Below are 11,863 nucleotides of genomic sequence, written 5' to 3' on the forward strand. Positions count from 1 at the left end.
AAATTGGAGAGAGTTCACAGAAGGGAGGCAAAATGCTAGTGATAAGAAGTTGATTCTTATGGGCATTCAGTACTCCACTCTGAACAATCTATCCATTATTGATAGATTGTTCAGACACAAGATCAATAAGGAAACATTGGACTTGAACTACATTTTAGACCAAATGGACCTAAAAGATCTGTAGAACATTCCATCCGACAGCAGCAGAATACACATTCTTCCCAAGTACACATGGAACAGTCCCAGGAAAGATCATATGTTAGGTGACAAAACACGTCTTAGCAAATTTAAGAAGACTGAAATTACGTCAAGGATCTTTTCCAACCACAGTGGTACGAAGCTAGGGAAACTGGAAAGTTCACAAATGTGTCGACAATAAACAGTACACTTCTGAACGATCAGTGAACCAATGAAGAAATTGAAAAGGAAATCAGAAAATATCTTGAGACAAATAAAAATGGAAAAACAGCGTACCAAAACTTACGGCATGCAGTAAAAGCAGTTGTAAGAAGGGATATAGTGATAAATGCCTCCATTAAGAAGAGAGAAAGATTTCAAATGAACAACCTAACTTTATACCTCAAGGAACTAGAAAAAGAAGAACAAACTAAGCCAAAAGTTAGAAGGAGGAGGGAAAAAACATACATCAGAGCAGAAATAAAATAGAGTCTAGAAAAACAGTAGAAAAGATCAATAAAACTGAGAGTTGTTTTATTGAAAAGATAAAAAAAATTGACAAACCTTTAGTTAGAGTAAGAAAAAAAGAGAGGACTGAGATAAATAAAATCAGAAATGGAAAAGGAGACATTGCAAATGATACCACGTAAATACAAAGGGTCATAAGAGACTGCTATGAACAATTACACACTAAAAATTGGATAACTTAGAAAAAAATGGATAAATTTGTAGAAACATGCAACTTACCAAGACTAAATGAAGAAGAAATAGAAAATCTGAATAGACCAGTAACAACAAGATAATCATTAATCAAAAAACTCCCAACAAAGAAAATCCCAGGACTGAATGGCCTCACTGATGAATTCCACCCAACATTTAAAGAATTAATACCTTCTCAAACTCTTTCAAAAAATTGAAGAGGCAGGAATGCTCCCAGACTCATTTTATGAGGCCTGCATTACTCTGATGTCAAAGTCCAAGGACACTACAAGAAAAGAAATTTACAAGCCAGTATCCCTGATGAGCATAGATGTAAAAAATCTCAACAAAATATTAACAAACAGAATCCAGTGGTGTATTAAAAGGATCATACACCATGATCAAGTGGGATTGATCCCTCAAATGTAACAGTGGTCCAAACCAATAAATGTGATATACACCACATTAACAAAGTAAAAATTATGTGATCATCTCAACAGATACAGAAAAAGGAAAGCAATTTTTTAGGGGGGAGGTAGGGGCAGAGGGAGAGGAGAGAATCTCAAGTAGATTCCCTGCAGAGTGTGGAGCCTGACATGGGTCTTGATCTCAGGAGTCATAAAATTATTATCTGAGCTGAAACCAAGAGTCAGACACTTAACCTACTGAGCCACCCAGGCACCCCTAAAGATGACATGACCTTATATATAGAAACCCCTAAAGATTCCACCAAAAACTCTTTGAAAACTAATAAACTCGGTAAAGTCAGAGGATATAAAGTCAACATACAAAAACCTGTTGCATTTCCATATATTAACAAAGAACTTTCCAAAACAGATATTAAGCAAACAATCCTATGGCACCTGGGTGGCTCAGTGGGTTAAGTGTCTGCCTTCAGCTCTGGTCGTGATCCCAAGGTCCTGGGATTGAGCCCTGCCTCAGGCTCCCTGCTCCACAGGAAGTCTGCTTCTTCCTTTCCCTCTGCCTCCTCCCCTACTGCTCTTGCTCTGTGTCTTTCTCTCTCTTTAATAAATAAAATCTTAAAAAAAAGAAAACAATCCCATTATGATACCATCAAAAACAATCAAATACTTAGGAATAAATGTAACTAAGTAGGTGAAGATATATACACTGAAAACTAAAAAACACTGATGAAAGAAGTTGAAGACACACAAATAAATGGAAAGATATCTGTGTTCATAGATTGGAAGAATTTTGTTAAAATTCCCATATTACCTAAAGCAATCTACAGATTTGGTGCATCTCTACCAAAATTCTAATGGTGGGTTTTTAAAAAAGATTTTATTTATTTATTTGAGAGAGAGAAAGAGAGCACCCACAATGGGGGGGAACAGCAGGCAGAGGGAGAGGGAGAAGCAGGCTCACAGAGCAGGGAGCCCAATGTGGGGCTCCAGCCCAGGGCCCTGGGATCATGACCTGTACTGAAGGCAGACACTTAATGACTGAGCCACCCAGGCGCCCCAATGGTGTTTTTTTTTAAATAAAATAAAAACAAAATCATAAAATTTGTATGGAACCACAAAATACCCTGAATAGCTAAAGTACTATCTTACACCACTCACAAAAATCAACTCAAAATGGTTTAAAGACTTAAATGCAAGACCTGAAACCATAGAACTCCTAGAAGAAAACATAGGGGAAAACTCCTGACATTGGTCCTGGCAATGAGTTTTTGGATTTGATACCAGAAATATAGGCAACAAAAGCAAAATAAACAAATGGGCCTACATCAAACTAAAAAATTTCTGCACAGAAAAGGAAACCGTCAGCAACATGGAATGACAACCTGGGGGATGGGAGAAAATATTTGCAAATCATATATTTGATAAGGGATTCATATCCAAATTATATAAGGAACTCCTACAACTCAATAACAAAAGCCCAAAGACCCCAATTAAAAAATAGGCAAAGGACCTGAATAGACATTTTTTCCAAAGAAGACATATACTTGGCCGGCAATACATGGAAAGTTGTTCAACATCACTAATCATCAGGGAAATGCAAATTGAAACCATAATGAGATCTCACCTCACATCTGTTAGGATGGCTGTTATCAAAATGCCAAAAAGAGAACAAGTGTTGGGAGGATGTGGAGAAAAGGAAACCCTTGTATGGTATTGGTGGGATGTAAATTGATGCAGCCACCATGGAAAACAATGTGGAGCGTCCTCAAAAAAATTAAAAACAGAACTACCATATGATCAGGCAGTCCCACCTATGGGTATATATCCAGAGGAGATAACGTCATTATCTCAGAGGTATCTGCACTCCCATGTTCATAGCAGCATCATTCTCAGTGATGAAGATCTGGAAACAGCCTAAGTGTCCATCAGTGCACGAATGGATAAAGAAGATGTGTGTGAGTCCGCATGTATATAGTGGAACATTATTCAGCCTTAAGATGAAGAAAATTCGGCCATTTGGGACAACGTGGTGGAACCTGGAGGACATTAGGCTATGAAATAAGCCAGGCACAGAAAGAAAAATACTGCATGATCTTACTTATGGGTGGGATCTAGAAAAATCTAACTCATAGTAATAGAGCAAAGAGTGGTGGTTTCCAGGGGCTGGGGAGTGGAGGAAGTGGAGAGATGTTGGTCAAAGGGAACAAACTTTCAGTTATAAGATGAATAAGTTCTGGAAACCTAATGTACAGCATGGTGAATAGTTAATGATCTATACTAGAAATTTTCTAAGGGGGTAGATGTTAAAGTCTTCACACCAGACGCACAGAAAAATGGTAAGTATGTGAAGTGATGGATATGTTAATTAGCTTGATTATGATAATTGTTTCACAATATATACCTATCTAAACATCTCTTGGTCTTTAATACATGTAGTTTTGTGTGAGTCATACTTCAGTGAAGCCGAGTGGGGCTTTGATTCTTTGATTCTTTGAAGAGCAACAGGAGTGATCTCTAAAGTCTCTGAATGTAAAGCTTAGTGGCTAGGGTTTGTGCTTGTTTAGTTTGGAGGAGAGAAACTAAGAACAGAAGCAGACACAGAGTGTCTGAAGAATTCAATGAGGAAGGGGCCCATGGTTCATTCTATAGCTCCACAGATGATCAAACAAGAAAACGTGGGCTTTGGCTGCATCAAAAGAGGGTTTCCCTGGATGGGAATGAGCCCCACAAGCCAGCAGGAGCAGGTGTGGTACCTCCTTCACTGAATAATCCTGACAATGGAATAGACCAGCTTCCAACGTAAGATGAGAGGCTCAGCACGCACACCAGCTCCCTCCTTATTCCAGGAGCTCCTTGGAATCGCAGAAGAAATATTTTGGACTACTTGCAAGACCAAAGATAGACAGAATTGTAGCAGAGAAAACCATAGCCCAAGACCAAAGTGAGGCTCAGGCCAGTTTGTCTAGGTGATTTATTGAAGAATGTTTTTAGTAACAGCTCCAACAGGCATTTCCTGTGTCCACAGATCAACCAGTAGCTGTTAATTTTCTCTTCAAACCATAGCTCTCTAAAGAAAGTAGAAATACTGCTTGGGAACGGCTTGGTAGAGAAACAGATCTTGAGGCCACCAAAGATTTTTCTCCCTGGAGTAACCTCCCCTGCCACCCAACTTTGACATGGTCAGATTCCCCACCTGCTTGAGAAACTGAGTAAAGACATGGGGGGACATGTCAAAGTAATTAATTCCTGTATATCTACATGTATGTCTTAAATATATACGTGTGTGTGTGTGTGTGTGTGTGTGTGTGTGTGTGTGTGTGTAAACTCTCCACCCAACATGGGGCTCTAACTCATGACCCTGAGATCAGGAGATGTCTGTTCTACCAGCTGAGCCAGCCAGGCGCCCCCCCCCCCCATATTTATTTTTTAAATTTTTCTGATAAAAGCCTTAGAGTTGAAAGGCTTTTCCAGTCATGATGTAAGAACAAGCTATTAGAAAAAGAAGCGAGCAAACAAGAAGAAACTCTTGGAAATAAGGTTTCTGAAATGAACCCCAAAATGTAATGGATAGTTTAATTACATGGTGGAGACCAAACTGTCCATCTGGGAGATGAAGCTGAGGAAAAAAAAAATATGTGAAAATTTGAGCACAAAGTCAGAGATGTGCGAGAGAAGAGTTTCAAGATCAAGAGGTCAGAGCCGCATGGTCCAGAGTCCTTTAACAGAATCTAAAAGAAGATAGAGATGGTGGAGGAAAAGAAGAACCAAAGAAATAATGGAAGAAAAAAAATCCCTTGGCTAAGGAAGATTCTTGTCTCCAGAGTGGGGGGGGCCGGCTGGTGTGAGTGGCATGAATGGATACATTGGAGCATTCCATAACTAAGGAGGAAAAGCAGGACTCATGAGGCTTCCAAAGAGAAAGACTGGAAACCTTTAAAGAGAAAGAATCAGATGTGGCATTAGCAAAATTGAATGTTAGAATACCCTCTAGCATTGTCAGAGTTCTAGGTTGAAAAGAAAAAGCCTGAGCCTAGAATTCTACCCCCAAACTGAGTGGGGGGAAGGAAGGAGAGTGGCTTTCAGACATCCAAGAGTTGAGAAAGGTTAGCGCTGTGCAGACTCTTTAAGAAGGGGGAGAAAACCAACAACAACATAAGGATCAAATAAAACCAAAATCAGATTCAACTAACGGGACAACATTGAAGAAGTAGTGATTGTTTTATAACCCAGAAGTGAATAAGATCAAAATGAAATTAAAAGAAAATCTTGTATTTCGCAAGACACTCAAAATGTTCTCTTCTCACTGACAAAGTTTAAATGACACTGTATTACATTTCCTTTACTGGTGTTCTAACCATGGGGCACCTGGGTGGCTCATTTGGTTAAGTGTCTTGACTCTTTCTTTTTTTTCTTTTTTAGGTGGGCTCCATGCCCAGCACAGGGCCTGAACTCACAACCCTGAAATCAAGACCTGAGCTGAGATGAAGAGTGAGACACTTAACCGACTGAGCCACTCAGGCACCCCTAGTGCCTGGTTTTTGATCTCAGCTCAGGTCTTGATCTCAGGTATTGTGAGTTCAAGCCCCACACTGGGCTCCACACTAGGCATGGAGTCTACTTAAAAAAAAAAAGTGTTGTAACCACTCTGCTTGGTTACAGTGAATAATATTTATATAATAATATTATTTCAAATGCTGTTTAGTGGCTTTTAACATTTAGACTCAGTCCATGGACAAAGTATAGAAGATTTGCTTATCAATTATAAAATAGAATGTAAATGTTTTATATATATATATCTGCTGTATAAAATTAATTATAATCAAAATTAGGAAAAACTTGAAGAGGCAGGAGTATAAATGAATTAAATGTACCATCCTTTGTAGGAGAGAGTTTAAAACCTCTGACTAAATTTTTTAAATCAAGAAATAGAAGAAAAAACATATTCTAGTGTATACACACACACACACACACACACACACACACACACAGAGTGGAACACTACTCAGCTATAAAAAAGAATGAAATCTTGCCATTTGTGACAACATGGGTGGATCTTGAAGTTATTGTGCTAGGTGAAATAAATCAGAGAAAAACAAATGCTACATTGATTTCACTTAAATGTGGAGTCTAAAAAACAAAACAAACAAAAATCCAGATTCACAGATAGAACAGATTGGTGGCTGCCAGAGAGGAAGGAAGTTGGTGGAGTGAAATGGGTGAAGGGGATCAAGAAGTACAAACGTCTTCAGGCGCCTGGGTGGCTCAGTCAGTTAAGTGTCTGCCCTCTGGCTCAAGTCAGAATCCCAGGGTCCTCGGGTTGAGCCCTGTGTCGTGCTCCCTGCTCCGCAGCGAGTCTGCTTCTCTCTTTCCCTCTGTACTCCCCCTTATGCTCTCTCTCTCTCTCTCTCAAATAAATAAATAAAATATTAAAAAAGAAATACAAACTTCCAGTTGCAAAATAAATAAGTCAAAGGGATATAATGTACAGCATGGGGAATATAGTCAATAATATTGTATTTTGTCTGATGACTATGGTGACAGATGGTAACCACATTTATTGAGGTGATAATTTTACAACAGATACAAAGGCCAAATCACCATATTATATACTTGAAATGAAAATAATATTGTATGTCAGTTATACCTCAGTTTAAGAAAAAAAAAAGTCTTCGGTGAAGTTGTAATGGTAATTACCAGAAAAACTGGTGGGGACAGAGACTTGATATTTCATTTTTGCCCTTCAAGGAATCTGCATATTTAAAAATCTATATGTAAATAGCTTTTTTTCCTCTTTTAAAGAAGTTGTTAGAGGGCCTTTTATATTTGGGGACGTGAGAACTTGGCTTTGAACTACCCCAGGCAGGACACTGAAAGGTAGCCTTGGGGTTCCTGTGTGCGTCTCCATTACTCCTTCCACAGTCCAGCCCTGCTGTCAGCTTTGCAGCCAGACTCAAAGTAGCTGACAGGCCAGCAGGGGCCATTCCCAGAAACGTTGGAGGGCAGTGGTCAGATGGGGCTGGTTTGGTTTCATGAAAAGCTGTAGCAGAGCCCACACCTTGTCCTTCTGGGAGTGACTCTCTCCGAGAAGGATCCCCCAGATCCTGGGGTACAGATGACTAGGATACCTCCTCGCCTTCCTGTGAGTTCTCTCGGCCATTCCTGCCGTGGCCATGTGAGTCTCTGCCTTCTCCAGAGTGCTGGGGCTGTGGATACCAGAAACAGCCCAGGCACTGTCATGAGATGACGCGTGCTTCGTGGGGCTTCCCACGTGGGCTCACGCATTTGGTGGCACAGATGTCCATGGACTGACCAACCCGGAGCTCTCGGGACATTCAGCCACGTCTAAAGACACTTTTGTTGTCATGCCTGGGAGAAGGGTCGTAGTAGATAGAGGCCAGGGGTGTGGCCTGGTGTTCTACAGGGTGGGACAGTCCCCTAGTGTCCAGGTGGAGAAGCTGATACACTGTCTCCTGTTTCCAAGGCATGAGCTGGTTGTGTGTCCAAAGCTGGAATACTGATTGAAACCAAAATTCTCATTCAACATAACAAGGAAGTGAGAAGGATGCTCGAATGAACCTCAAATATTCTTATTGCTTGAGAAGCGGGAACTGCCAACCCGAGAGTTACCAGTGAACACCGGGCTGACAGAGGATGGTTTAATCTTTGATTCAGACTATTGTAGATCCCAAGGATTTTCTGTAGCGTACTGGTTAAATGGGGCATAGGAGGGTGGGGAGAGGCCTTTTGTGGGTAGAAGTCCAGATGATTTACTCTGGGGAATTTCTAAACACGTTGTGTGGGGTGTGGGTCTTCTTTGCAGACATTTTTTCCTTAATTCTCTTTTTAAAGTTATCTGAAGCCCATCCTCACACACAGCGGCCCCCCACTGACCACCACTCTCCCAGCCTGGTGTGGCCTGCTTGCTCGGTGTCTGACCAGTCCCCAGGTGTACGACGTAAGTACAGCACGTGAGGCGGCTTTTCCTGTTCGCTGCCCCCGGGGAGTGTTTTCTCCAAGAAGAGGAAATCTCTTGCCTCCAGATCCACTGGTTTTGCTTCTCTAAATAAGATGATTAGAAATGGCCAACTTATGTTGATCTGTTTTGCACAGTAACAGAGAAATCTTTTACCTGGGCCGTGGGGCCCCATCACGTCACAGCCATGGTGTAGTAGAAAGAGCACTCGATCTGGAATCAGAACAACTAGATTTGAAGCCAAGCCCCGAGGCCATTTAAATATTCTGTGCCTTGGTTCTCCTATCCATAAAGTGGGCCCAGTTGCACAGGCTGGCTGTTGAGATTAAAGGCTAAGATACAGAAAAACACTGTGAACCACAAAGTCTTTAGCAGATTTGAGGATTCTTTTTTGTGTATGCTTTATTTACATTGATGTGGTTAGGTCCTTTCCGTTTTCAGATTCAGACTTAGCACAGTACAAAAAGAATATCCACACTGGTGGACATCTGAGCTCTGGGGCTGACTTGTGAGCTCTTCCTGTGGGTTGCTGGGCAGAGGGATGGGGAGAGCAAGCAGCTTTCCACATAAAAGGACTAGAGGAGAGGAGAGAGGCCCTTCTTCCTCTCTACTCTGCCTCCCCAATCAGCTGGTCACGAACACAACCATTCTACCCTAGGAGAGAAGGACTCCTTAAGTTTGTGTAGAACTTTACAGCTCACAAAGGCCAAGTTTATTCTCTTGGCCATACTGTAAGTAAGCTGCTACTACAGGGTTACAGAGGAAGAAAGTGCCCAGGTCCCAGGATTAGTAATTGGCCCAGCTGAGACCCTAATGCAGGTTTCAGAGAATTTGTAAATAACCTGCAATTGACTTGATTAGCGTTGAAAAAGCAGAATGCAAAGCTCAGATCTGAGAGAGAAGGCCCCTGACCAGGTCAGTTCTAATGGGGTGGGGCAGCGGGCTTGGGAATGATTGTTGGCATTCGGGTGCTACAGAGGGTCGGGGGGCATAGCTGGGTGGTGGGGGGTGCTGGGGTCTGGTATGCTTAGGAGCAGCCTCCTCAGAGATGGGGCAACATGGTCAAGAAGCAAGAATCCCCCATACTGCCCCTGTTGCTTGGGGCTGGGGTCCCGAGCGGGGTCTCAGCTGCACACACCGTGAAGCTTGCTATTGTCGAAAGTGGGAGCATAGAGTCTTTGAAAATTAATTGAGGAAGTCCAAGGTGAGAGAGGGGAAGGGCCCCCTGTGGAGTTTGGAGCCCAGTGAGGGTCTCGGGCCGGGCCGCTCTCGAGTGGCTGTTTGACACACTGTAGTCCTCACCTGTCACCTACAAAGCATTGGTACTTTTGGTTTCATTGGGCGGTGTTGAAGACGTCCCTCATTCACTATTTGCACTTACTCTAAACCACTCAGGTTGGATATCCACCTAGAAAACAGGGTTCTGCCATTCATGAAGTTGACCGCTGATGGTTTAAAATGGGCAGGATCCTGTAGCACAAGTGTTTGCAGGGTTCTTCGACAGCATTCTCATGGCAGCCTGCAGTAGACAGCTGGTTGCGTGGTTATACAGACCTCCAGCTTAACATCTAGAATTCAAGGAAGTGGATTGGTTTCATCATCCGCGCATCACTGTTCATTAAAGCTCTGATTTGGAAATCCCTGTCCACTGGGTTTTACAATGTCCTTGTTTTGGGTACTCTTTGTCCAGGCTCGTGAGTTTCGTAATGGAATGGGTCAACAGCCAATCTTGCTTTCTCCTGTCGGTTAATCTAAGCGCGGCTTCCCCCTGCCAGGGGTCAGCGTGGGGCCACACAGGGGCTGGTGTCTGGGGATAGGGGTGCTCTGCCGGGCTGCGGTAGGGGGCGAGGCTGCATTTGTGGCATTTCCCTCTGTACTGTTGCTTCACATTCCTCTCTGTCCTTGAAAGAGTAAAATGCATGCCAGGAGAGGCTCCCCCTGAAAACGGGGAGCCAAGAGCTTCGGCTGCGGTATTTTGACAGAGATGAATGAAAATATTACTTAGCACTCACAGGCATGGGAGGAATGGAATGTGCTAAAACAGGGAGCGTGAGCTCATTTCTTGTTAGGAAGACTATGGCAGGACAGATGGAGCTCTGGGACTTTCTAAACCCTGATGGCGAGGAGGAATATGGGGAGTTTGGAGTGAGTTTTGGGAGTACATTCTGCCTGAGTAGAGGATTCTTACTCGGTTGCACATTTGTTCTCTGCCTCATTCCGTGAGCATTTGGGGCTGCGAGCAAGAAGAGTCGCGTGCTTGCCTGTCAAAGCCGAAGCATTGATTTTAATGGAGTCACGCTGTGGAGCGTGGAGAAGTTGACATCACTGGGGTGCAATGCGGAAAGCTGGCTTGTGCTTGTCCCCAGCGAGCGCATGCAGATGCTGGGACTGGAGGAGGCGGCCGGCACTCCTGGGGGTGGAATGCATTAACCAGGTGCTCCTCTAGCTCCTGCTGTGGCTTCTGTGCCTCAGGGAAGGGCACCAAGAAGGGTGGGGGAGTGCAGGCTTGCCGGGGAGAATGTGCTCATGGCCTTGGGCAGCGTGACTGGTGGGGGAGCGTCCTGGGGGGGGCAGGAGGCTGTCGGGGATGTGGGTCCCATGTCCTGCATCCAGGACACCTTGTGGCTGAGACAATGCAGGGGCTCCAGATGCCCTTTGAAGAACAGTTGGGAACTAGGAGAGCGAGAACAGTTTCGCCAAAGCATCCAGAACTGTGTTTGAGAGATGTGCCATGGGGGCAGCAGGGGACTGAAGCGCCCCTCCTTTTGCTGGTGAAACCCATTAGAGGGTGAGGGATTGTGTCTGACCCAGCGCCGCTTCCTGAGCCCTCCCCGTGGGCTGGGAGTTCCGAGAGGCCGCCATTTGTCTCCTGCCCAGTCTGGCGTCCTGATCTGCTCTGCAGCGACAGCGGCTCAGCATCAGCTACAGGTGGGGCCGCTTCCGGACAGACCCATCCTCTCTGGGGGCCCCCGAGCCAGTCTGGAGGCCTCAGAAATCCCACCCCTGCTTCCTATCAGCTGGACCACCTGGGGTTAATTCCATAGATTCTCTTAGCTACGGTCTCCTTGGTGACAGGAGTGTTCCTGCCCTTCCCAGGCAGGGAGGGGTAAGGGTCAGAGGAGAGCTCAAGTGGCCTCCCTGGCAGGCCTGAAATACGTGCTCAAGAAAATGCTCCTTCCCTCTCCGCGTCTCACCGCATCCATCAGAGGGCTTCCTGTCGGGGCTGGAAGGGGTGGGCTGTGGGGAAGGGGTTCTTCTTTGGGGACTGGAAGACAATCCTAGTTGGGCTCTGTCTAGGCCCCTCAGTGGCTAAGACAAAGAGTAGTTCAGATGCAAACCAGGTGCATTTAGGGTGGTTTGTGTGGGGCGGGAAGCCCCCTCAGAAGACCTGTCCAGAGAAGAGAGGGACCCCCAAACCTCTTTGCACCTTTGCCCAGTGACTTTCGCCCTCCCTTTTTTTGTGGGTTGGGAAGCTGAAGGCCCAAGCTGGCCTCCTTTTTTTCCCTTTTGGCACTAACCCTGAGCTGTCAGGCGTTTAAAAATCGGAAGTGCTTCCTAGCCTTCAAAGCCCTCGTTCAGGGGGCACCTG

At 44.3% G+C, this 11,863-nt stretch overlaps 1 protein-coding gene across 3 annotated transcripts in view; it reads left to right on the top strand.

Moving 5' to 3' along the window:
* SLC9A7 (solute carrier family 9 member A7) overlaps nucleotides 1-11,863 on the top strand; it is a 138,888-nt gene that overhangs the window by 120,512 nt on the left and 6,513 nt on the right. For 2 of the 3 annotated variants that reach the window (XM_047715005.1, XM_047715006.1), the window contains one exon: nucleotides 8,151-8,256. In XM_047715005.1, the coding sequence (XP_047570961.1) occupies nucleotides 8,151-8,256 (106 nt within the window). Of the gene's footprint in view, nucleotides 1-8,150; nucleotides 8,257-9,669; nucleotides 11,240-11,863 lie in introns of those variants that run through there. The other variant, XM_047715007.1, reaches the window with a different exon arrangement.

Source organism: Lutra lutra, chromosome X, assembly GCF_902655055.1.
Source record: "Lutra lutra chromosome X, mLutLut1.2, whole genome shotgun sequence".
NCBI lineage: Eukaryota > Metazoa > Chordata > Mammalia > Carnivora > Mustelidae > Lutra > Lutra lutra.